Raw genomic sequence first — 27,270 nt, 5'->3', positions numbered from 1 at the left:
TCAATTTTGTCAATTTTGTCAATTTTGTCAATTTTGTCAATTTTGTCAATTTTGTCAATTTTGTCAATTTTGTCAATTTTGTCAATTTTGTCAATTTTGTCAATTTTGTCAATTTTGTCAATTTTGTCAATTTTGTCAATTTTGTCAATTTTGTCAATTTTGTCAATTTTGTCAATTTTATCAATTTTGTCAATTTTGACAATTTTGTCCATTTTGGCAATTTTGTCAATTTCATCAATTTTGTCAATTTTGTCAATTTTGTCAATTTTGTCAATTTTGTCAATTTCATCAATTTTGTCAATTTTGTCAATTTTGTCAATTTTGTCAATTTTGTCAAAGTTGTCAATTTTGTCAATTTTGTCAATTTTGTCAATTTTGTCAATTTTGTCAATTTTGTCAATTTTGTCAATTTTGTCAATTTTGTCAATTTTGTCAATTTTGTCAATTTTGTCAATTTTGTCAATTTTGTCAATTTTGTCAATTTTGTCAATTTTGTCAATTTTGTCAATTTTGTCAATTTTGTCAATTTCGACAATTTTGACAATTTTGACAATTTTATCAATTTTGACAATTTTATCAATTTTATCAATTTTATCAATTTTGTCAATTTTGACAATTTTGACAATTTTGACAATTTTGACAATTTTGACAATTTTGACAATTTTGACAATTTTGACAATTTTGACAATTTGGTCAATTTTGACAATTTTGACAATTTTGACAATTTTGACAATTTTGACAATTTTGACAATTTTGACAATTTTGACAATTTTGACAATTTTGACAATTTTGACAATTTTGACAATTCTGTCCATTTTGACAATTTTGACAATTTTGACAATTTTGACAATTTTGACAATTTTGACAATTTTGACAATTTTGACAATTTTGACAATTTTGACAATTTTGACAATTTTGACAATTTTGACGATTTTGAAAATTTTCACAATTTTGACAATTTTGACAATTTTGACAATTTTGACAATTTTGACAATTTTGACAATTTTGACAATTTTGACAATTTTGACAATTTTGACAATTTTGACAATTTTGACAATTTTGACAATTTTGACAATTTTGACAATTTTGACAATTTTGACAATTTTGACCATTTTGACAATTTTGACAATTTTGACAATTTCAACAATTTTGACAATTTTGACAATTTTGTAAATTTTGTCAATTTTGTCAATTTTGTCAATTTTGTCAATTTTGTCAATTTTGTCAATTTTGTCAATTTTGTCAATTTTGTCAATTTTGTCAATTTCGTCAATTTTGTCAATTTTGTCAATTTTGTTAATTCTGTCAATTTTGTCGATTTTGTCAATTTTGTCGATTTTGTCAATTTTGTCAATTTTGGCAATTTTGGCAATTTTGTCAATTTTGTCAATTTTGTCAATTTTGTCAATTTTGTCAACTTTGTCAATTTTGTCAATTTTGTTAATTTTGTCAATTTGGTCAAGTTTGCCAATTTTATCAATTTTTTTTTTTAATTTTTTGTATTTTGTATTTGTTATTTAAAATTTTGTCATTTTTAAAATAATTGAATGCTCTTGAATTTTCATAAAAATTACACTTTATATAAGTATTTAAAATGTATGAGAACTGTAAGAATTTTTATTAATTTTGTTTTGCTTTTCAATCGTTTTTCTTATTTCTAACATAATCGATAAATGATACCATTGTGTGACCCCTCGACATCAAACAGGAAACTCAAGAAAGCTTCTCTCCTTCACTAACAGATGTGACCCCGTACATATTAGGCTTGAAATTATTTCTCGAGCGAAAAATTTCCTTGCCATAGCTGTCAGCCTAGCCAAACTGTCACTGCACCGGAAGTCGCCTCGACGAAAGCTGATCTTTGAGTTTGTTCCGCCTTTGACAGCTCTTTTCCATCACAAGTATGGCTCCGAAGAAACCGTCTGAGAAGTCCGGTAAGGCGTAAAAGTTGGATTTTCACCGGGAAAATGTAGTGAGATTTTGTTGAAATAGTGTAGAAAGGCTAGATAAAGGTGCCGTGCATTGAGTGGTTCAAATGTTTCGCTGGAATAGATTGAATTTTTCGGGAATTTTAGTGATTGAATTTGAGCGATTTACTTTTGTGTACGCCACGAGGGTTAAGCCCGAGTAATAGTGTTGTCCGAATGTTGGATGTAAATAAATTAACTTGTTCGAATGGTGGCTCGAATTTTTGTGAGGTGTCCTAATGATGATCAATGCATTCTAGAGGGAATCTCTCTGATTGCCGTGAAAGAAGCATTTTTACTAGAATTCTGAAGATAATTTGTGTGATAGGAAACATTTTTGTTGATACTCGTTTGGATGGTGTATTAATTTATTTTTTCCCGTGTGCTTTTATTCTTGTAGCAGGCCAACCGGCCGAAAAGAAAGAGAAGAAGCCAGCCGCGGCTGCTGCTGCTTCCGGATCCGGTGAGAAGAAGGCTGCTCCGGAGAAGAAGCCAGCTGCCGAGAAGAAACCAGCGGAAAAGAAGCCCGCTGAGAAGCGTCCGGCCACCGAGACCAAGGCTGCCCCAGAGAAGAAGAAGGCTGCTGCCGGAACCGAAAGCAAGAAGGCTCCAGCTGCGGCCCCTAAAGCCGATGCCAAGAAGAAGGATGCCGGCAAGGCCAAGGGAGCTACCGCTGCTGCTGCCGGTGCCAAGAAGGCTGCCCCAGCAGGTGCTAAGAAGGCCGCCGATGGCAAGGCTAAGACGGCCAAGGCCGGAGACAAGAAGGCTGCACCAGGAGCTAAGAAGGCGGGAGCCACTGCTGCCAAGAAGGTTGTCACTGGAGACAAGAAGGTTGTCGCTGGCAAGAAGAAGACTGTCCCCAAGAAGAAGGGCTCTGCCACGACCGCCAAGAAGGGAGCCGCCGGAGTGAAGAAGCCGGTTGCCAAGAAGGTCCCCAGCACCAAGGGAGACAAGAAGGCTATCCAGGCTAAGGTGCAGAAGGGTGCGGCCAAGGCTCGTGCTGCTGCCATCCTGCGGGCCAAGCGTACCAAGACCAAGGTATGTCTTAGGACGGGCAATAATTGATTGTTTGTGATTTTATGATGAAATTCTGAAGAGGGAATCTCCTTGAACTTTGCATCCACAAAGTCCTGAAATCAGCATTTTGCTTCCAACTGATTTTCAGTACAAACAAATAATTTAAACTTTTATAAAAAAAACTTTGCAATTAACAAATTTCTGTTTCAAATTGTAGGTCGTCAAGGGACCGTTCGGAACGGCTCTGCGCAAGATCCGCACCACGGTCAAGTTCCGTCGGCCACGCACCCTGCGGCTGCCGCGTAATCCCAAGTTCCCGAGGAAGTCGGTACCCACCCGTAGTCGGTAAGTTTCAAAATTCTCCCATGTTAACTTTGAAGAAAATCATGTGCATTTTTCCGGAAATTCATTCAAGTGTTTTCATCCTGGATTGGATTCACTTGCCGAAAAAAAAAATGCTAGAGCAACAAACTTTCTATTGCAACTATTGCCTACAACATACCAACTAGGCGATATACTTACGGAAAGTGACAATGACTTGTGTAAAGAGGAATAGCGACCTATCTATGAAGCGATGTAAACTTACTAGGTTTTCAAAACTTGATCTTAAAAATAATGAATTTCTAATTTGCAATTTTACGATCTTTCGATTTATAATTTGTAGTAGTGTTGATCTAGATAGCAGAAATTGTAACATACATTTCAATTCATAAACAATTGAAAAAAGGTTAAAATTATGAGACATTTTTCAGAGAATAGGCTTTACTGCAACCTGTTTGTCGAATTGCTTCCATGTCAGCAAATCTTTCTTTTTTCACTCAAAGACTTCTGGAGAATTTTTCATTTTCTGATTTCAATTAACCCTATAGATTTTGAGTTTAAAATTAATTGTAAGTTCTTACTACCTTGAAGGCCCAGATAAATAAAAGATTCAAATTGAGAGAATACCGGTAAACTAACCAGTTAGAGAGTGTAGGGCTGCTCGAATATTTTCGAAAATTTTGTATTGAGCTGTTTTTTTTTAATTATCCTTATATCTTTGTTGAATACGAGGCCTTGTCACCTTCAAATTTTAAATGAATTTGACAGCCAGAAAACAACTTTTCTATAGAAAACATTAATTCTCAAAAGTTCAGTTAAAACGAAACCTCAACTCCAATCGTACCAAAATATCCTCACAAATAAAAACGATTCTAACGTTTTCCTTTTATCTTCCCTTTTCCCCCCGTCCAGCATGGACGCCTACAACATCATCAAGTACCCGCTGACGACGGAAGCGGCGATGAAGAAGATCGAGGACAACAACACCCTGGTGTTCCTGATCCACCTGCGGGCCAACAAGAACCACGTCAAGGCCGCAGTCAAGAAGCTGTACGACATCAAGGTGTCCAAGATCAACACCCTGGTGCGACCGGACGGCAAGAAGAAGGCCTACGTGCGGCTGGCCCGGGACTACGACGCGCTCGATATCGCCAACAAGATCGGTATCATCTAAGAAGCGACAAGGAGCGATATTTTATGTTTCGATTATATTTTTCCAATTTTCTTAACTTGTAAGAAACAAATGAAGCAGAGCCTGATGAGCACTCGCAGGAGCGATTGCGTTTAGAAAAACCAAGGAAAAAAGGGAGATGAAATATAAAAAAAATCTACAAAATCTAATTTGATCCCTTCTATTATCCGAATTTTTACCATCATTATTTGAGAGTGCTATTAATACATAAAGTTGCGTTAAAAAAAGAATGAAATCGCGTGAAGTTGCGCACTAACTTCCAACTTTGAAAAACTGCCATTTCTCTCTCGGTTGATGTTTCTCATGAAATTTTCACAAAATCTAGCAACTATCCATCTAACGTTCTACGAAATTTGAAGTCTTTACAATGACTGGAAACAAGGATATAGCTTTTCCCGTAAAAAAGGAAAATTTGATATTGCTCTACTAAAGTTGCTGTATCTATGGCAATTTTCATTGAAAAATCTTAAAATTTGGTTCAAAGATGTAAAAATGTTTGTTATTACCTGGCCAAGTTTCGTCAAAATAGATGACGGCAATCAAAACTGGGGCCGGCTAGAAAATGAGGTTCATTGTCGCCCAGCAGAAGATTTCATTTTTTTTTTAACGTATGTTTGTAAGGAAATCGTAGTCCATGTATGTATTCTTGGTTTTTTCTTTCACAAAATCAAATTTTATCACAAAGAATTTTGCAAATTGATAGGAACTTCATTTCTGTTTTGTTAAGAAATAGAAATTATTCCAATAAAACGGCAAAAAACGAAAATTTAAAGAATAAACATAAAAATGACGAAAGAAATCAAAATTACACAAACGACAAAGTTTCTCAAAAATGACAAAAAAGATCAAAAATCATTATAAATGGCAAACAATTGGAAAATCAAAAAAAATATGGTAAAATTCACAACTCCACCTATGAAAAATTAAATTCGAAATTCAAGAAACGACCAAAATGTGTTGAAAATATGAAAGTGTCGAAAATGATCAAGATTTCAAAAAAAAAATGATAAAAAAACAAAAAAAAAATCTAAAATTACATCAACAAAAAAATAACAATAAAAAAGATGGCACGAATTTCCTAATGACTAAAAAAATCATAATTTGTTACTTTTGAAAAAAATTGACAAAAAAAATACGGAAATTTCTAGTAACAGTAACAAAATTAACAAATTGGAAAAAAAACCATGATATAAAAATGACATATAACACAAACGACAAAACAAAACGATAATTTAAAAAATTACACAAACGAAAAAAAAGATTAAAGTGAAATACAAAATCGACAAAATGAAATAAACGACAGACAAACGACGAAAAATGACAAAAATAACACAAAACCAAAAATATAAAAATTGAATATGAAAATATCAGAAATAAAGAAATAAAAATAATCACAATCACGACAAAAATATCACATGCGACAAAAGTTATACCAGACTTAAGCGAAAAATTGTTAACATACAAAAAGAAATTGACTCATTAAAGCCTCATAATATGAGCCGTTTCAAATAAAGAAATTACAAAAAAAAATAAACATTATTAACGAAAAAGTTATACGAAAATTAAAAAAAAATGACAAGATAGGTAAAACAATAATGGTAAAAAACGGATGACAAAAATACGAATATATTTTAAAAAAAAAACGAAAAACACCGAAATAGAAAATTACAAAACTGATGAAATTAAAAAATAAAATAAATTATGAATGACAAAAAGTTGAATAATAAAAATAAATAACTTTCTCAAATCACATGAATCACAACAAAAATACATAACGACAAAAATTGTGAAAAAGATTGAAAACCAAAATTTCAAGAATTAATAATTATTACATATTACATGTTATACACTAATTATTAGTGCCACAAACAACAAGAAACAAAAATTAATTTGAAAAAAATTGGAAATTTAAAAGCATCCACAAACAACAAACGAAATGATAAAAAGGACAAAAATACGAAAAATGCCACTAACGACAGAAATGACAAAAATAACAAAAAAATAGAAAATTTAAAAAAAAAACAGAAATGAAAAAAAACTAAAAATTACATATGACACAAACACAAAAATAACACGGATGGCACGAAACTGGAGCCGAAACGAACTTTGTCGTACAATTTTGTGCCTTTTCTGGTTACGATAATGTTTTGTTTTTGATAATTTAGAGTTTTAGAGAAGTAACAAAAAATACAAAAAGTTTTTAAAATGACTAAAACCTCAATAAGACAAAAATACGAATATCTCAAAAATGACGCTGTTTACAGCGCAGCGTTTGGTTCAAATTCCCACTAATTTGGCGAAGATAATTTTCTTCAGTGCAGAACGCGCAATTTCACAAACACATCCACAAAATCCACCAACACACGTGCTCGAACTGTCAAAATATACGATGTTTCGCAACGGCTCGAAGTGTCGTCATCAGCTGCGTTCAATCGTAAGTAGCGATTGGTTTCGACTAGTTTCTGTCAAGTGGTCGTTGTTCAATCGGCTGATGTTTTGGTCGAAACAGGTCTGGTCGTTGTTCAACGGAGCAAGTTGAAATCGATCGAAACTAGTCGAAACCGATCCAGCTCGAAAGCAGGATTCGTTTCTACCACACTAACACACATGCAGCGTGTGTGTTAGACAGAGAGCATGTTTTTGTTTCGTTTTCGCCATTTCATTTTCGTGCTTTGGATGTTTGGATTCAGTCGGCGGTCGGTCCTGTGTGTTTCGTGTCGGGATTGTCGCTGTGCTGCCTGCAATTAATTTTTCATACATGATCTCTGCTGGCACCGCAATCAAACGGTTTGATGTGGTGCTTGCCGGAGGTACTTTTGAACTTTTTAGGTACCAACCAAAGCCGTGCGAAACCGCCCCCCATGCAGATTTTTTCCAAGTAAAATTTTCGTAGAGTTCCGGAATATTGCTTAACCTTAAAAGGTGTTTAATAATAAGTGTTGACAAACATATCAGAAATTTGGTTCGCTTCCGGCGGAATTAACACTTTAATCAACCTAATATCATTTGACAACACTATAATTGAAAATATAATGTTTAATTGTAAATTTTAAATTGCAATTCAATTAACCTTTTGTTTTAATTGAAACTCTAAATAAGACATATAAAAACACTAGCTCGTCATTTGAATGGGTTTTAATTAAGAAGTGTGACTGAATAAGAACATAGTTTGAAACGAACCATATTAACTTCAAAATTTATTTATCGAATACTTGTTTTATACATCGACAAATTGGAAACCATGTAACAGGAGTTCATTTATGTAATTGAAAATGTTCTGATGATATTTATGTGCCCTGAATCTGAATATGCAATTTTTCTGCTAGCTCTTGATGTTGAAATAACTTTTCTAAATAAGTTAAAATTATTTAACGCTTTTTGACAAAAATTGAAAACAAAAACGTGACATTCTAGAAAAAAAGTTTCGAATCAATTATCAAACTTTCCTTAATACTTCAAATAATTTTGCGTTCTGCGAAAAAAGCTATAGAAGTTTTCTATTTGATGACTTTTGCTCATTTAATGAATTTTGAAAGAAATTTTAAACCAAATTGAATTTTAGAAAAGCATAAATGTAATCGTTTCGCAGGTTCCAAAAATTTTTGAATGAAAACGGTCTGTCTGGAAATTCGTGTGTACTACGCACAAAACACGCATTAGTATTGGTGAACGTATGTTCAACGGACGACCTGGTTGAAATCGGTCGAAGTCAATTGGAAAGAGACAGAATACCAACTGTCAAAATCCATTTCTACTTGTTTCGACCTATTTCAACCTGTTTCGACTAACTTCCATTGAACACACATATCATTAGCCGCCGCCGCCGTCCGTTCGTTCGTCGATGGTCGTCGTCGTCGTTTGATTCCTTTGATTCAAATCGTTTTCATTTTGGCTAGAGGTTTTGGTGGTAAGTTTGCGATATGGCCGCGGCAGCAGTAAAGAAGAACGCAGTCGTGAAAAAATTCTTTTACCAGTAAATCGAAATCTCTACTCGGTCGATAGTGAACTAGAAACGTTGCTCGCACGTCGCCCATTCGACCGGAAGCAGGTCCAAGGGTTGTTGCTTACGTGTCCCCCAGGACAGCTTGTTTCGAAAAGTATATTTACCCCGTCTCGTTGCTCTTTTCCGGAGCGACCGAACCGGAAATCATCGGTGTGTTTTTGTAAGAGGCAAGAGGTGTTCTTATCGGCAGAATACGTTTTCTTTTTGCTGTGCTATTACCCTGTGGGAAGCGATTATCGATTTTCAGCTGCCACAAATTGGGTGCACTTGAAAATTGTTTTCCCACTTGACGTGCTTTTATGAAATTTCTGTTCTAGCAGGAAGTGAGTTGAGCTTAAATTGTTATTAGGAAACTTAATCACCGGATCGATCCGGGAGTGATTTCGTTTTTGGGTTGGGGGGAAAAAGTGTACCACAGAAGTGAATAGTTAAACGAAGCCAATGTACAACGGAATCGGTCTTACGACACCCCGTGGGTCCGGCACCAATGGCCACGTACAGAGAAATGTGGCCTTCGTGCGACCGGGGAAGAAGGATAACGTCAACTACCGGACCGAGGATGATCTGGCCAAGCTGGACGCTCAATCGAACCGGCAGCCTAATCAGGGAATCCTGGATCACGAGCGGAAGCGGAAGGTTGAGGTCAAGTGTGCCGAACTGGAGGAAGTGCTGGAGAGTCAAGGGTAAGTTCTTGTTTTGATTTTTATTTTTTATTTGGATGAATTTTAACTTCTGGCAATCTTGTTTTGATCATATTCAGCTTTTAATTTAACATGTATTGTTAAATTTTAATATGCTGGTGGAATTTACATAACTGACTAGTCAGTCTAATAATCCAGATCATAAAACATTTTCAGTACAACCGTACTTGAACCAACTTGAAAATTGCATCAATTTTGATTCTAGAAACTCACAATCTTGGGGTAATCATAAAAAGAACAATAAAATGGTAAACAGGTAGTCCAATCTTGTTGCAAGCGGCAGAGATTTTTATGATTCTACTTTCTTGCAGATTATTTTATTTCTATTTTCATAGTATTCCGTCTCACGACATAACTTGACGAAATTCCCAAAACTCGACATAATTCCCAAAACTCGGACAATGGCAACCGATCTTCAATTTCTCGGATATGCCACATTCGCCAGATCACGCTCCACTTGGTCTAATCACTTCGCTTGTTGCGTCCCTGCTCGTCTCGTTTCTACCGGATTCGTAGCGAACACCTCTTTTAAAGGACATTCGTCCGGCATTTTCGCAATATGTCCTGTCCAGCGAATCCGGCCAGCCTTCACCACCTTCTGTATACTAGGTTCGCCGTAGAGTTGCGCGAGTTTGTGGTTCATCCTTCGCCTCCACACTTCGTTCTCCTAAACGCTGCACCGAAAATAATTTTCACTTAAAATGTAAGTGACGATTGGAGTGAATTTGCGCCATTTGTCATTTCATGTGAATTTTAAGTGACCGTCAAGTGAATTTCAAGAGAGCGGCGAAGTGAAATTTAAATTAGCAGCAAAGTGAATTTTTGAATGTATGCTCAGGTCGTTTAAATCTTTTAGTAAAGAGAATTTCCAGGTGGAATTTCGGCATTTTAATAAACCATTAACTTTGTGATTCAATTCAATTTATTATTGAAATAAAAAATGGAAAAATATCAGTTTCTTGCAACTAATTTATTGGATCCAAATAAATGTTCCGACTTGAAAACACCCATCAGTTTTTCACTCAAACAGGAAATTTTTGTTGTTGTTTTCTGCAAATAATAATAAACAAATTTAGTACTTTTGAGTATTCACTTGATTTTATACTTACTTTTATTTTTGTTGAGCTTTAAAATTCTGAATTGAAATTCTGAAATTGAAAAAGTAGAAATAAAGGAAAAATATGATTTAATATTTTGGTTACGGTTTATTCATCACAATTTACTTTTTATAACAAACAACCATCATGGCAATACTTTCATCGAGCTCTAGAATTGTTTTCATACTAATAAATAGCTTCTTTTCTGCGTCTACTAGCGCAAACACAACTCGTTTGAGTTTCCGTTCCAAACCACAATAAATACATTCAATCCCAACATTGTTGACATGCGCTATTCGTAGATTCATTTGAATTTTAAGTGATCGGTCAAGTGAGTGGAAAAGAAAGTGGACGCCCAGTAGAATTCAAGTGCCAGTCACTTAAAACTCAAGTGATGAGGAAGTGAATATTGACTCGCTCACTTTAAATTTAAGTGAGGGGTAAGTGAAATGTACATGAGTAACTTGAAATGAAGAAATCCACTGAATTCTTACTTTTAAGTGAATCTTCAAGTGTATTTTAAGTGTGATTTTGGGTTCAGTGTGCCAAAGATGGTTCTTAACACTTACAGGGTTGCTAGCGAACCGGGAAAACCGGGAAAAACTTTGGAATTTCATCACGTCACCGGGAAACCGGGAAAATACCGGGAATTTCGGCACCTCACCGGGAAAATTGATATGTTTGATATTTTCTCATAAACGCTTATTTTCGTTCATTAGTAAACAAACGAAGTTCGAATCGCTTTTTTAGCTAATTGCGGAGAAATATGAGTTATCTTATTTTTCGCTCTCCGCAAGCAAATAATTTGGCAGCGTGAGACGTTTTTAAGCAGAGTTACACCCCTTTTTCACCATAAAAGATATTGGTTTTCCAATGTTGTTGTGGTTATTGCTGTGTATTTCGTTTGAATTGGCCTGAGGAACGAAGCATTACATTGCAAGTGTTAAGTTTTTTAATCCATTCTACGGTAAGCTGTTCCTTGAAGTTCACGAAATCCAAGGTCCTAACCTTGATAAAAAATAATATTTTACACTCAAACAATTAAAACTCAGCCCTGTCTTATACACGATTTCTACATTTTCACGAATCTTTAGTTCAAATGACTATTACTAAAGTTATTCATTGTTTTGTATTAAAAAAAAAACATTTATTTAAAAACATATCTTAAAATTAACTGCATTTAGAAAATAATTAAATATTTTTCTGCAATCTGATAATTTTAAGATTTGTACGACAAATCTCTATACATGTTGATTTTATAATATGTTTTGATAATGATTTGGACTGCCTACATCCAGACATGAAATGAGGGAAAGTTGCATTTTATTAATTACACAAAATCTTAAAGGGGCAAAAGTACAAGCAGCAAATGGGGCAAATGTACAAATGGTACTCAGAATCCAAAGTTTTAACTTTTTTTTAAATGCACTGGAAACATCAGAGCATATTTTTGAATCTACAAAAACCTGCTCGCGCGAAAAATTGCTCAAATACGATGAGAGCTGGACTTCGTTAACCAGACGAATATAAACAATTAGTGGAGAACTCCGAATTAGCTCAGGTTGTTTGCCTATGTAAAGGATTTGTATTAGAAATGAAATAGTATAAAATAATTTTCCTCTTGACTTCATGCAGAAATGTGGAACTTTGAATGATTGTACGTTTATCTCACATCATTCGAACTTTTGCCCCAGAGGGGGGGTAAGAGTACGTTTCGACAGCAGTTAGGCATTTTGACTACTGCTATCATATGCGCCGATCGATTATCTTCGTTGTTGTTGTTGTTGTACATTTATTTAATGAGGGTTTTTAGTCTCTCTCTCGATTATCTTCGTTATTTTTTAGAAGAGAGATAAAAGTCTAAGGAATCAAATGTTGCTCTTGTTTTTTTAGAAAAACAACTGCAAAATTGTCTAAAAATCGGATAGCACTTAGGTCGTACTTTTACCCCACCATACTCGACCTTTTTTTCTAGAACTCTTTAAAAATTCTAGAAAATTTATATCGGCTTAAAAGTACTACATTATAGTTTCAAGATCAATTTAACCGAACTTATTTTTTCAAAATTGTTTAAATTGTGGAGTTCGTTAGATTTGTTTAAAAAATCATGAAAACCTCTCAATTTGATACGAAAAGACTACGTGTTAGAAGACGCCGAAGTGTTTGTCATATTTCTAACCGTTTAACAAGTTTTGGTTAGTAGAAATTTGAAGCCCTTTATATTGAGTTTTTTTATGTACCATAACTTTATTTCAAAAACGAGTATAATAAATATCGGGAAAATCAGCATTTATAACCGGGAGAAAACCTGGGAAAAACCGGGAAAAACTTTGGAATTTCAAAACGAAAAATCGCTAGCAACCCTGCACTTAACACCAGCCGTATGAACCCAGTCAATTATTATTCTACCTGACTTTTTTTAAACGTGTTTTTATGGCAGTTAACTGACAGTTTAACTGTCGAAATTCTTAGTATTTGTGAGTTTTCAACTCTGAAATTGAAATCTGTCACACATACATCTACACTTAGTGTTGTTCATGCGTATGCTATTCAAACAAGATGAACCATGCTTCTGATTGTTCATCTTGTTCATGTTTTTTTCCTGCAAACGCATGGAAATTTTAGTCTTTTGCTAGCATGGCCGCTGAGCGCAGCTCTCTAGGATTTCTTGAAAATCAGGTAAGAGGATGCATTAAAACACAGTACAGTAGTAGCTTTTTACTTTAAAAAGAACCTTTTGTTTATTTATCATGTACAGGATTCCGTAAAAAGCCCTCAGCATCCGATCGAAATAGTCACCAGTGAGGACGGCATGTGTGACTCACAATGCTCCGGATTAAACATTCGTCGACTTTCCAAGATGCTCGGGATGCCATCGGGCATTGGACCGACTGGCGAAGGATCTACGGAGCCCCCCATCCAGTGGTAGAAAAAATTGAAATAGAGGCGGTGCAGGCGGCAAACTTCATTGGAATTTTCGGTGCTATGTGTGCAGCCGTCGGAGGAACTACATGTTATATTGATTATAAGTTTAAAAGTGATTTCTGTTGATGAGTTTATAAAATGAAAATAAACAAATATCTTTAAACTTAAGAAATTTTTATTTCAATTTTTTTTTTTGAAAATTGCATTGGCGGTAGTACAGGTTTTGCATTCACACACACACATGTACACGTGGCCGTCCGTTCACACACACATGCACACATGGTCACCGTTCATTTAAACTGTCATTCTGGATCGCAAAATTCATTCCAAGTAGAATTGGTTGGGCCATTTTCCACCTGGCTGCAGGCAGAAATTCTACTAGAATTCTACTAGAACTGCTACTAGAATTCTAGTAGCCCTAGTAGAATAATTAATAAGCGGGAAATGATCATTCGTAACGCGAAAAAAACACACTGAATTGTGCGCTGAAATTCACCAGATGTGCAGAAAAATTCATTAGATGTGCAGAAAAATTCATCAGATGATCATTTCATACGGCTGGAATTTTGCCGCACACTTGGTGAATTTTGTGCACACTTGATGAATTTTTCCGCACACTTGGTGAATTTTGTGCACACTTGATGAATTCTGCCGCACATCTGATGAATTTTTCTGCACATCTGGTGAATTTCAGCGCACAATTCAGTGTGTTTTTTTCGCGTTAAGAATGATCATTTCATACGGCTGAAAAATTCATCAAGTGTGCACAAAATTCACCAGATGTGCGATTCCATCTTTTTGACATGAGATTCGATGATGATTTCATACGGCTGCCACCGCCGACTATATCAATGTCATCGGCAAGATAAGTGGATCTGTTAAAAACAGCCGTATGAAATCATCATCGAATCTCATGTCAAAAAGATGGAATCGCACATCTGGTGAATTTTCTGCACACTTGATGAATTTTGCCGCACACTTGGTGAATTTTGTGCACACTTGATGAATTTTTCCGCACACTTGGTGAATTTTGTGCACACTTGATGAATTCTGCCGCACATCTGATGAATTTTTCTGCACATCTGGTGAATTTCAGCGCACAATTCAGTGTGTTTTTTTCGCGTTACGAATGATCATTTCATACGGCTGGTTAAAAATCGTCAGCCGTATGAAATCATCATCGAATCCCATGTCAAAAAGATGGAATCGCACATCTGGTGAATTTTCTGCACATTTGATGAATTTTACCGCACACTTGGTGAATTTTCTGCACACTTGATGAATTTTACCGCACACTTGGTGAATTTTGTGCACACTTGATGAATTTTTCCGCACATCTGATGAATTTTTCGGCACATCTGGTGAATTTCAGCGCACAATTCAGTGTGTTTTTTTCGCGTTACGAATGATCATTTCATACGGCTGAAAATCGTGCCCCGCATTTCGCCCACCGCTCGTCGAGTAACACCTTCTAGCGGCACGTTGAACATCATACGTGATAAACCATAGCCTTGTTCAAGCGCCCTGCGTGATTCGAATGAACTCGACAATTCACCCGAAATCCGCACACAGCACTGCGTTCCATCCATCTACGCCTTGATCAGTCTGGTCAGCTTCCTGGAAAAGTCGTTCTAGTCCATGAATTTCGATAGCTCGGCACGGTCGATCGTGTCTTTTTTGGCTTTGAAGTCGATAAATAGATGGTGCGTAGGGACTTGGTATTCACGGCACCTAGGAGGATTTGCCGTAGTGGGAAGATCTGATCCGCCGTAGACCGTCCCTCCATGAAGCCGGCCTGATGACTTCTCACGAATCTGTTTGCCTGTAGCGTTAGGCAGCGGAGTAGGATTCGAGACAACACTTTGTAGGCGGCATAGAGAACAGTGATCGCTCGGTAGTTCCCACAGTCCAATTTGTCGCCCTTCTTGTAGATAGGGCAGATAACCCTCACTTCCACACCTCCGATAGCTCCGGTTTTATAGCTTTAATTTATAGTTGGTTTGGAGTCCCTTAGAAAACTTAAATTGTTACTTGGGAGTCTTTGCGATATGCTTTGAGTTTCTGATAGAACTTTCGTGTTTCTTGGGAACGATGCATCTGCTTCCGCTCCTCGAGGTCCTCATCCTCCGGGCGGCGCCTTTTCTCCTGGAAAATTCGGACTCGCTGCCTCTTCCGCTGTCGGTGATTTTGCGGCTTTCTCCTCGTCCATCACCCTCCTATACTCCTTGTCGAACCAGTCGTTCCGTCGAGTTCGTTCCACATGCTCGATGACGTTCTCCGCAACGCTGTTGATGATTGTCTTGATGGTATCCCAACAGTCCTCGAGGGGGACTTCGTCAAGCTCGCCTTCTACCGGAAGCGCTGCTTCGAGCGATAACGCGTATTCTACCGCGACCATGACCAGGTTGCTTCAGTCGTGCAACATTTAACCGAGGCGGGCGTCGCGACGGTTTCGTATGTCGTTCATAACGGACAGTTTGGGCCACCATCACCAGATAATAGTCTGACTCGATGTTGGCGCCTCGACAGGATTTGATTTTGATGATGTCCGAGAAGTGCCGGCTGTCTAGAAAAAAGGTGGTCGATCTTAGATTGCGTTTGGTACGGTGATCTCATGTGGGAGGCGGTGCTGATACAAGGTACTACTTACCCTTCGTTTGGAGGCGGCGAAATCTATTAGTCTGAGGTCGTTTTCGTTGGTCAGCTGGTGCGCACTGAACCTTCCAATCGTCGGTTTGAATTGCTCCTCCTGGCCAACCTGTGCTTTAAAATCCTCGATGCGATTTTGATATCATATTCACGTTCCAGCTGCGTGTAAAATTCGTCTTTGTCGTCACCGGTACTTCCGAGGTGAGGGCTGTGCATGTTGATGATGCTGATGTTGAAGAACCGGCGCTCGATTCTCAACCAGCCACCACTCGATCACGTGCTTTTTCATCTTCCCCATCACTGTAAAAGCTGTTCTAAGCTCATGTATGTTGCCGCGTTAATGGGATGAATCATCCAATAGGATGAAAATCCCTGAAAAAAAAGTGTTGCCGCAGCTTTGGTAGAGTACATGATTATCTTGGTACGTTCGTACCGTTGAGCCCTGCCAACATACCTCCTGCAGCGCTACGATGTCGAATTTGCATCTCTCCAATTCGTTGGAAAGCACGTGGGTACTGCCCACGAAATTTAGAGATCGGCAGATCCATGTTTCAAGTTTCCAATCGTTAGACCAAACCCACCGGGCGTTGCAATTTCGGTCGGTATTTTAGATGCTTTGATTGGTTGCGTTTTTATCTACTTACTAATTTCCGCACCCATTGTTGCCATTCAGGTTGGTATTTGTGTTTGTTTATTTTCTGATAGCGACGATCGGCTGCGTTGCTACCGGGTTGCTACATAAACGCATCCTGTAACAACATACTGCTCGAATGCTATTTCTCGAATCAAGTTAGCGACTGTTGGTGCGATGATGGGTTTATAGATATGTTGCTGAATGTACTCGATTCGAGGTTTAGCAACCATTGGTGGGCCTGGTCTTAGTTCCTTTTCGTCAGGTGGGAACCATTTATGTAAGCTTGGGAGGACTTACAATCAAAGCCACTCCAACCAAGGGATGTCCCCAAGATGGGGTTCTATCAACGTTGTTGTGATCATTGATCGTGGGCGACCTCCTAAACAAACTTGTCTCTATGAGATTCGAAGTTATTGGCTTTGCAGAAGACGTAGTTGTAATAGTTCGGGGAAAACATAAGAACGTGTTGTCAAACAGAATGCAATCTGCACTAACTACGCTCTTTTCTGGTGCAGGGAAGAGGGACTAAACATAGACCCTTCCAAAACTATTGTGATAGCATTCACTAATATACGAAAAATTGCACTAAAACCTCTAAAAGTAGACGGAGAAGTGCTAAACTTCGAATCACAGGTGTAATATTCAAACATCATACTAGATTCGAGCTATCATGGAATCCGCAGAAAGTGCATGTAATTGCTAAGGCTACAACAGCTCTGTGGGTCTGCCTTAAAGGAGTAGGGAAAAATGGGAACTGAAACTTACCTATTGGAAATTTACAGCCATAATAAGACCCAGAATCTCTAATGTCTCTTTAGTATGGTGGACCAAAACTGTGCAAGCTACGACCCGGAGGAAATTAGCGAATCTTCAAAGACTAGCAACGCTATCTATAACAGGAGCCATGCGAAGCACATCGAACGAGGCTCTAAATGCATCACTAAATATTCTGCCACTACATCAGTTTATTGAGTTTTAAACCTAGACATACCATACAATGTAACTATCAACGATAGGGACGTATATGAGTCAGGTGGGCCTGCGGTTCCTCCCGGATCGATAAAATTCTTAACTGATGTGTCAAAAATAGTTTATAGAACTAGGGCAGGGGTGTTCGGACCTAGACTCAGGATCTCAATTCCTATGGGAAATTGGTATTACAAGCAGAAGTTCAAGCAATTCTAGAATACACTTTAGCCTATTTGAAAAGAGGATACAGATACACTATTATCTACATGTTCTCTGACAGCCAGGCCGTTCTTCGAGCACGTAGTATGTTCACATGTTACTCCAAACTAATAGGGGAGTGCATTGTTGCACTAAAAAACCTGGCCATACGGAACTGAGTATTTTTATTCTTGGTTCATCTAGCTAGGAAAGGATCTCAGGGACTGTTCACTGGACCTGAACCTTTCTGCGGAGTATCGAGGAGTGCCTTGATTATGGTGCTCAAGAACTGGGAAAGCACCACTATGTTTTCCGACTGGAAAACAGCGGAGGGAGCAACTCAGGCAAAAAGATTCATTGAACCAAGCGTACGACTCTCCAAAACCATGTTGAACTTAAGTAAGCATGAGTTAAGTACTTACACATGTCTCTTGACCGGACATTGTCCAACAAAAAAGCATCTCAAAAGGATAAACATTATTCAAAACGATGACTGTAGGTTCTGCAGGTTCTAAAAAGAAATGAAACTGCTGCGTCCTCATTAATCGAAGAGAGCGTATACGTGGGGCTAAATTAATAAGTGTACAAGACATATGGTTGCACATAAGTCCTAAGAAGGTTATATCACATATCTTTGATATCATACCCGATTGTAACGCGGGGTAATTACCACAATAGATCAACTACTGGTCGCAGTGGGCTTTCCCCTACAAGGAACTAATAATGGGTCAACTTTGTGTGACCGATACGCAGTCGTGTCAGGGGTCGTCGCTCAAGGAATGCCTTTTTTCCTGTTGGGAAGAGAGTCCACTGCGACCATTTAGTTGATCTATTGTGGTATTACCCCGCGTTATTATTTTTACTTTGCTTTGCTACTTGACACCCCTGCACTATTGGTTGAAGTTGCAGTTGTTTACCGGTAGCACTACGAGCACACACATATCTAGGTAGGATCTCCAAGTGCAGTCTAAGTTCCCTTGAAAAGATCCATACATGCACAGCACATGCATGTGCTGCATCATTGAGGCGTACAATTCCAAGGTATACTCGGCTAGCATTTCACTCATACTCCCATACTTTCTTCAGTTTCTCACTACCTTAGGTCGTTTAAGAAGGTGCTGCTTCATAACCGCCCAGTACTTCTCGATGAAACGGAGCTCCAGATTGTTGGGAGGGTTGAACATTTTCGGCACGGAATTGACCTTATTGGCCCGCATACCACTTCAGTACGTCCTTGGAGTAGTGGCATGAGGCCAAATCCGGCCAGAAGATAGTTGGGACGTTGTGGGTCTTCAGGAGAGGAAGCAGCCGCTTCTGGAGGCACTCTTTGACTCTTCCATGAACACCTGTCCGTTCATCCTGTCCTGGGTCACGAAAGCTGCACTTCGCTTCCCGCACGTGCAGACCAGGAATTTATTCACAAATTTGGAAATTTTCTGAGTGCGGACATGCTCCAGAACGCTGAACTTATCCTTAGCCGTGAAAAACAGGTTGCCCGGGATCTGTTTGAAGTTGGCCTTCAAATTTGTTTCGTCGTCCATGATGCCTGGCACGGGTTTTGGCGGACTTGTTCTTCTTCTCGTCGCGATTAGGGTCCTTTTGTACTCAATACTGATGTTATGAAATCGCTTGGTACATCTTTGTATCTGAAAATAATCACATTTTCGTAGGTGATAGAAAGAATTAGAGAAACATGAGCTATCAAAGAACGAAAGAACATAAGCCGTAAATATCATGAATTTTTCGAAAAAGATACAACGACTAGGTTCATGTCTGAAAATTCATGATGTTTACGGCTTATGTTTCTGTGTTCTTTGATAGCTCATGTTTCTCTAATTCTTTCCATCACCTACGAAAATGCCTTTTGTAACTTCGTTCGAAGCCCAGCCTTAGTTTTGGCCTTCTGGACAAAACTTCGGCTTAGGTGCAGCTTCTTAGCCACATCCCGAACGGAGGCGTTCGGGTTTCGGTTGAAGGCCCCAACTACGCGGTTGTGATTTTGGTGTTGTACGGAATACTTTTTCTTTCACTTCTGGGCTTCCGCTCGGTGGTCAATCATTCCTCGAACCGCTTAATAACTCGCGACACCGTGGAATTCGCGATTCCCAACCTTTTAGCGATGGAACGATGCGAGATATCCTTGTTCTCGTGATGGATGCGTAAAACTTGCAGGATGTAAACAATGCACTATGAACTAAATCCACCCAAATTTTCATTCAATTCTACCCAACGGTTAAAAAGTTAGAGCAATTTCATAGTGTAGCAATTTCATCGTGGACACCCTTTATGCTTAGAAAATTAAAAATATGACTCATCTGTTTGATTTCTACCTTTTTTTTACTTTCCAGACTCGGGCAGGAAGAGGTTCGCGCCAAGGTGGAACTGTACCGCTCCAAGCTAATGAACCAGGGCACGATTCCAGCGGATCTACCGAAGGACGAATTCGGACGACTACTGTAAGTACCCAGATGACTATTCCTTATTATGATATTTATTTAGGTGATTCTCATAGCATCAAAATTGAACGTAAATTGCTTAAACAAAATTCAAACACAATATATTTTAACTTCTGTGGATCGATGGATCATTAAACTTTATCGCCTTATCGGCTATACGTGATATTCTCGTGAAATCAAAATATTTCTAGGGCATTTGAATGTTCTCACCAGAAGGCCTTCACAACAAAAAAAAAAGTGTTTACTTCCTTCTCCCTTCCCATTACTTGCCGAGGAGCTGGCAGATAAGGATTAAGCATAAAAAGCATTCTCTTTCAAATTTGAAATTAAATGTTGAAACTTAGAGGGTTTATTTCGAGTTAAAATTTGAAATAAAAGACAATCTTAACTGTCCGCAGTTGCTCATACATGAACAAATGTATTTTTAAAGATATTACGAGGAATTAAAATACTAGAAATTAATTTACAGAAAAGTCTGAAGATTAAAGCCAACGAATCGCTTCGTTCTGTCTTATTTGCTAAAACATTCGAATAATAGGTTTGTACTATATGATAGACATATTGGAGTAGCTACGGATAGCTGATTACTCTGCTCCATACAAGTTCATGGATTCTTCGCTGAAGCTATCCATCTGCGAGGGAGTTCCGAACATATTGCCGCCACCATTTGCGGCGGCAGCCAGCAGACTTTGCTGGTGTTGCTGCAGCTGCTGTAGCTGTTCCCCGGCATAGTCCAGGTACTGCTGGTTCAGTACCGTATCCCCGATGTCGCTCATCTCGGCGAATGACCGATGCAGTTGGCTCTCCTCGACCATGGTCGGTTTCGGGACGTTGTATTTAGTCTTGTATCGCAGCCGCTGGTTTACGTACCGATCGTACAGCTTGCCGGTTGGATTTTTGCGAATCGTGTTCCGCGGGCAGTAGAACGTTTCCATCTGCTCCGAGGGGAATAGCTTGCAGATGACCTCGGCATAGTGACGCATCATGGAATGGGTGAAGGTAATGTTGTAGATCAGGAAGGGTTCCACCACGATGTGGGTCAGGAGTGTGAGAGCTTTCTTGTCCAGCTCTTGCTGTTCGTTGTAGTGGGCAAGGACCCACCGGCCCGATCGGCTGGACTGGAGATAAATGCTGAGGGCATCTGGGGTAATTCGAATCGGCAGATTGCCGGCGTCTTCGCTGGAACCGTTGCTGTGCCGATTGGAGGCGGATGTGTTGTTGTGGTTAGCGGAAGAAGACGGGACAACTGCAGCCGCCGACTGACTGCTGTTGGTGCGTGCCTCGGGAATGATCGAGATGGCCGGCGACGACGTAATGTGCTCCAGCATGTTGTTATGGTTGTTGCCATGGTTGCTGTTATGCTGTTGCATCAGTTTAATGGTGGGCGTGAGGCGAATCTTTTTAACCGTTGGCTCGTTGTTGTGATCGATCGAACGGCGGCCTGCTCGGCGTTTGTTGTCTGGCGATGGCGGGCAGTTCTGGAAGAAGAAAAGATTGATTTGAGTTTTGCTAATTTTACCATTAAAAAATTAGTCAGTTAAGCTTAGTGACGCATACTCTATTTGCGGTTAATTTTTTTTTTAGATTTTATGATAAACAATTCAATGTGGGGTTTGAGGCAGCCAAAAGTTAAAAAAAATCCATCGAATATAGCTGATTTATGTTGACTTGTTGATAATCTAATATTTGATTAACATATAGAAAAATTTTCAGCTCAATATCTTGACGGACAGTTATTGAAAAACTTATCCGATACAACTGTGTTCGGTGTTAACTCTTTAGCCCGAACTCTCGTGAGCTTTTGTTAGGTCGTATGAAATGATATGTAAACAAACAGTTTTATTACCATAAAATACAAAATCTGACATGAACTCGTCGCAACTTCTTTCAATTTAGAATATTTGTAGCCTGGACAACATATTCTATATCTCACAAAGTGTTAAGTTAAGCCAACAATTCTAAACAACCAAAATCGACTTTGGCTCCTTAAAGCCTAAAGGTATGAGCCGTTTCAAATAAAGAAATTGTAAAAAAAAAACATATTCTATATGTAAAATACATACTTCAAAATTGTTTTGATAACTTTTGCTGCAGTTTTCTGTAAATTCTAAGATGTTTTACGCGAGAAAAATCATAAATATGAAGACGTAATTGAAAAAAGGGCGGAAACTACAAAAATATCAATGGGAAAATTAAAAAAATGACGGAAATGACTAAAAGGACAAAATTTATAGTAGTGAGAAGAATGGAAAAAATGAAGAAAATAACAAAAAAGGACACAAAAGGACAGTATAAAAAAAAACTACAAATTACAAAAATGGAAAACTTGACAAAAAAGACACAAATAATAAAAATGGCAAAAAATTTAAAAAAATCACAAAAATTAAAAAAAAATCAAAAATTAAAAATACGTGTGAGACAAAAATTTAAAAATTATCGACGAAAATTTCAGCAAAAATTGCACATAAGTTACGAAAATTACAAACATTACAAAAATCACACAAATGATCAAAAATGATTAATATGACTCATTCACAACATGACAAAAAATTACACAAAATTGACACAAACTACCAACATTACAAAAATGAAAAAAATACATAAACACAAAATTACTGAAATGACCAAATGACAAAATAACTCATTTACAAAATGACCAAAAATTACACTAAATTGAAAAAAATTACAAACATGACAAAACTGAACGTAAATGACAAAAATTACATAAGCAACCCAAAATGACAAAAATGACAAGTATAACACGTTTTATAATAATGACGAATATGACCAAACTCAACAATGAAACAATTGATATAAATAAATAATGAAAATGATAAAAACTATAGAAATGTTAAAATTGATACAAATAACAAAAAATGCAAAAACGAAAATAACAGAAATGTCAGAAAGGATAAATCCCAAATATGACAAAAAATCATAAATGAACATGTTTGTATATGAATCATGCATGTAATTTGGTTTGAAGTGCAAGAACTTATATGAAAGGAATCAGCATTTATTCTAAGCTTACATTCCATTTGTTTTCGGTGCGTGTTTCGAAAACGAGTTTGAAACTGTGATTTGGGATCCAAAGACTGAAATTCAATTTCGAATAGACAATGATGTTTGGAATCCTAAACACTACTGAGGGTTTTCGAAACTATTCGAAATTTTATCGGACATTCTATACTTAAATATGAACCATTCACATGTCTTATGATTTTTTTATGAAAAATGCTACCACATCTCTCGACTAGAGATTATTTTTCAAGGTTTTGGCTCAGTGTTGATCCAAATTATAAACTCTTGTTTCCACCCAAGCAATTCAAATGTTAAAAAGTATTAAATATCTTAAGAATAGGACAATTCCAAGGGCTGTTCAAAAATCCGGTTAATTTTAAACTACCTGATGCTCAAAAAAAATCTTTCAAAATGTCAAGGCATCTAATACGTTCAGATCGAAACTTTAAGTGACGCCCACATAATGTTAAATGTGGAAACACAAATTAAACAAGCACCACACTTCATAGTAGGGGTACGTGTTATTTTTTTCGTCGGTTGTCGTCTCTAGAATCAAATCATCAGACTTACCCAATGGAGTCCCTTGCGCCATTCCCGCAACCGGTGCCGCAGCAGCACCTTCTGCCCGATCATCCGCTCGTCGTTGAAGATATCATTCAGATCCCGCTCTTCAATCACTTCCAGACACTCGACCGAAACTCCACAATCTGTTTGCATGTACGTTGGTGTGCGTGAGTGTGCGGAAGATGGAAGAAAAGATGTTGATTTTTATTTGGAACTGGGATGGTATTTTATTTGGGAAGTTAGTTATTAGTCGATCAGGCAGGCAACCATTCGTTAGGGGGAATCAGGAGAAAAGTGTAACAAAAATGTTAGTTTTTATTCCCTCGGTCTGTTATAAGTATAGGAACGAGCCGAAGAGAGAGAGCGAGAATAAGAAAACGTGATTATTCGGTCCGGGTGAATTAATATTTATGAATGCTCAGCTCTATTCTCTGGGCCGCCTGGAACATGTTAGATTCGGATTTCAATGTTTCGTTAAAAGGAAAAATGGACGCCTTGAGGAATCATTCTTTAAAAAAAAAACATGAACTAGTAAATAGGTTCTTGTACTTACAGATGAGTCGTTTGATGGTGGCAGTTTTGAGACCCCATTCGTTGGACACCAGATTTTCCAGGGCAAATCGCTCGAAATCATCTAGCTCTTCCTTGAAGAGTCCGGTGGCTAATCCCGGTGCCGGAGGTCCTGTCGAGGGTTGTGCCGGCTGTTGCTGTTGTTGCTGTGGACTTCCTCCGTTCATGGCCATCGTTACTTATTCGCTCGTTCGCACGCTCAAATTTTGCCAAATGCCAATGACCGGACACCGATTTTAAAATGCGCGAATCTTAAAATGGCGCGCTTTTAATACCTTCAACTTTTCTTCGGGGGTTCTGGTTAAAAGTAACCCCTATTAAAAACCAACAACGACGACCACTCTGCTGAAAATAAACTGGTCTGGTCCCGATTGTTATTTGGTTTGCTAACCCTCGTCGTTCTCGTTTGACACTGTCTTCGACTGTTTCATTTGCTGGTTGACTGTACAATGCCCTGGTAGAATTCTACAAACTACAAACCAACCAAACGAGAATATACGTGACTGTTGAATTTTATTATTATATTGTACCTTCTCCTATTGATGTTTTCGGTTTTTTTTGTGTACCACCACCGATTCGTCTCTCTCGTTCTTTCTCGTTCTCGCTCGCACTCGAGATTTACCCGCAGCCAGCAAGCACAGCAGCACAATGCTCTCCTTAGCCAGCCGGGTTTCGGTCTTTTTCAGGAGGATTACCCCAAGAGGAAATCTTTACCACGACTACGAGTAAGATGAACAGGGGCAGGGTAGTAGGTATTTAAATTTTGTGAAGATGAGAAAATCACTGTTCGTTCTCCTATGCATCATGGGTAACATCAATGCCCCCGAAGAACAACGCCGTTGGCCACCAACAACCTAGAGCGAAAGGAGGCGAGGAGGAGGAGGAGGAGAAGTTAGAAGAAGTTTTCCTTTCGCATTGTAAATAGGTAGGAAAGAAGTGTGTATGGTAAATTGACGAGGTACATTTTCTACGGGATAACTTCTTCCTCGGAGGAGGTTGCCAGGTTGTTTAACTCTTTTTTGGGGCGTTTGATTTTAAAAATGTTTCATAGTTTCCGGATTTTTTTTGATGATGCTTGAATGCTTTCGATCATTACAGTTATATGTTAAATTTTTCTGTTGTAGACTCTTCATTACATGATTTTTTTATTTTTTTTTTAAATCATTTTGAACATATGAGTAGTTGAAAAAAATGTGTACATCACTTTTTTAAATATGATTTTTCACTTTTTCATACAAAACCAGTTGAAAATTTGTTACTTTATGAAACAAAGGTTTCAATTTATGATACTATCTTATCAATCAAATACACTTTACCCTTATCCGTCCCTGAAATTTCAATCCGTTACAGTCCCTGGAGTGTCCATTTGACACTCCTGACTAAAACCAATATATTTCTCTTGTTTCCAAAACGAGTTTTGAAAACCTCGTAATTAACTCAATTTCCCAGACAATATTTACTTACAACACTTCAGATTTCCGTTATTCAAAGTCCAAGAATAAAAATCCGAAAAAATATGCTTCGAAAAAAAAAATATCAGCTAAGGAATGTTGAAAAATATCATTTTGTGTCCAAGAAAGCTAATGTTAGAAGCTATATGTTGCACATAAGGATAGATTTTTATTAAGATTTTTAATATTGTGCCTACTAAAAATGTAAAAATGTGGTGTAAAAACAGTACTTTTCAATCAATGAATCGTCAACATTGTTTAAGTTACACCAAATAAATTTTGTAAAGAGATTGGAGAGATTGGAAAGTTGGCGTAATTTGGCACATTTTTGCGTTTTAATATTTTCAAAATACGAAGCATAGAATTTTTTACGAATTTTCAAAGGTAGTTGTTTTCCAAACCCTTTGTCAATGCGAAATTTCCTAATTTTTCTAAGACTAAAATTCAACTTTGCACTGAATTTTGGGTACATTTATGCGAGATTTTCTTAATAAATTTTTTTCACCAGAAAGTTAATTTCATATCGATTCTAGTGGTGTAATTACATTAGCGCTGCAAAACTTCACAAAAATATGATAAATAAAACTGTGACATACTTTCTGAACATTCATAATTCAGCGCAAACTACCGCTAGTGTTCGTTTCCGAAATCATAAGGTGGTTCGTACCATTTGAGTATTTTGGCGATGAACGCCGCTCCACTCCTTTCTATTTGCGCCAAAAACGCTGAACCTATCAAACATTGTCTTATTTCAATACCGATGGGTAAGCGAAATCAGACAAAAATGCAAGAATATCTGAATTAATATTCATAGAAATATTTCTTGTACTAACTTGCCAAATTTACTTTTATTGGTCGATTAATTCTCAAGTTATAAAGAATTTGTATGAAAGCCCCCTTTCTCCATTTAGATTTCCCCACCCTCCCACGTCGATTTTGGTTCCGTTTGCTCGATAAGTTCTCGAGTTCTGTATAAAAATTATATAGAAACCCCTCCCCCCCCCTCAACTCTTTTCATCTTCCCCGCTGGAAGAAGGCAGGTGTCTCAAATAACCATAGAAACATTTCTCGTATTCAAATACCCTTACATGCCAAATTTGGTTCCATTTGCTTGATTAGTTCTCGAGTTCTGACAAAAATTGTAAGAGAGCCCCCCTCTTCCGTTCTCTCCACTGGAGAAAAGGAGGGGTACCAAACTATCATAGAAACATTTCTCGTACCGAATACGCTTCCATGCCAAATTTGGTTCCATTGGATAGTCAGTTCTAAAGTCTTTGTCTCATATGGATTTCGCTATTATGCAGAAGAAAATTAACATAGGGGGAAGTGTTCCTAAATGCGCATGTTGGGTAAAATGCGCATACAACCGATTGACGATATGGCTGGAGATTCATCATATCTTATCAGTGCAGTTTGAGGGTAATACGCTTTTAACACATGGCATGAAAAAATTGAATTGTTATATAAAGTCGAAAAAATTTAAAAATTCAAACAAGATTTTTGTCAGTTTTGTTAGAATATATTGAACTTTAATT

At 37.6% G+C, this 27,270-nt stretch overlaps 3 protein-coding genes across 11 annotated transcripts in view; 2 read left to right on the top strand and 1 right to left on the bottom strand.

Annotated features, from left to right (window-relative positions):
• Nucleotides 1-1,786: 1,786 nt before the first annotated feature.
• On the top strand, nucleotides 1,787-4,646 carry LOC129753248 (histone H1.4). The gene is made up of 4 exons (XM_055749042.1): nucleotides 1,787-1,934; nucleotides 2,368-3,005; nucleotides 3,202-3,329; nucleotides 4,218-4,646. The coding sequence occupies exons 1-4, from the start codon at nucleotides 1,904-1,906 to the stop codon at nucleotides 4,477-4,479; spliced, it is 1,059 nt and encodes a 352-aa protein (XP_055605017.1). The 5' UTR covers nucleotides 1,787-1,903; the 3' UTR covers nucleotides 4,480-4,646.
• Nucleotides 4,647-8,344: 3,698 nt separating this feature from the next.
• LOC129750615 (serine/arginine repetitive matrix protein 2) overlaps nucleotides 8,345-27,270 on the top strand; it is an 80,888-nt gene continuing 61,962 nt past the window's right edge. The window contains exons 1-3 of one of the 8 annotated variants that reach the window (XM_055745596.1): nucleotides 8,345-8,404; nucleotides 8,818-9,183; nucleotides 20,022-20,129. In XM_055745596.1, the coding sequence (XP_055601571.1) occupies nucleotides 8,942-9,183; nucleotides 20,022-20,129 (350 nt within the window). In that variant the 5' untranslated portion in view covers nucleotides 8,345-8,404; nucleotides 8,818-8,941. The other 7 variants (XM_055745597.1, XM_055745595.1, XM_055745594.1 and 4 more) reach the window with 7 other exon arrangements.
• On the bottom strand, nucleotides 20,525-24,966 carry LOC129750625 (uncharacterized). 2 transcript variants are annotated; one of them, XM_055745620.1, is made up of 4 exons: nucleotides 24,815-24,966; nucleotides 24,268-24,756; nucleotides 23,721-23,857; nucleotides 20,525-21,607 (listed from the first exon to the last, which is right to left on the bottom strand). In XM_055745620.1, exons 2-4 carry the CDS (start codon nucleotides 24,455-24,457, stop codon nucleotides 20,714-20,716), a joined length of 1,221 nt encoding a protein of 406 aa, XP_055601595.1. In that variant the 5' UTR covers nucleotides 24,458-24,756; nucleotides 24,815-24,966; the 3' UTR covers nucleotides 20,525-20,713. The 2 variants fall into 2 exon arrangements, with proteins under 2 accessions (XP_055601595.1, XP_055601594.1); XM_055745619.1 differs by having other exon boundaries at nucleotides 24,268-24,964.

This window comes from Uranotaenia lowii, chromosome 3, assembly GCF_029784155.1.
Source record: "Uranotaenia lowii strain MFRU-FL chromosome 3, ASM2978415v1, whole genome shotgun sequence".
NCBI lineage: Eukaryota > Metazoa > Arthropoda > Insecta > Diptera > Culicidae > Uranotaenia > Uranotaenia lowii.
The sequence above is the reverse complement of the archived record's forward strand: the minus strand, read 5'-3'. Positions and strand labels throughout refer to the sequence as shown.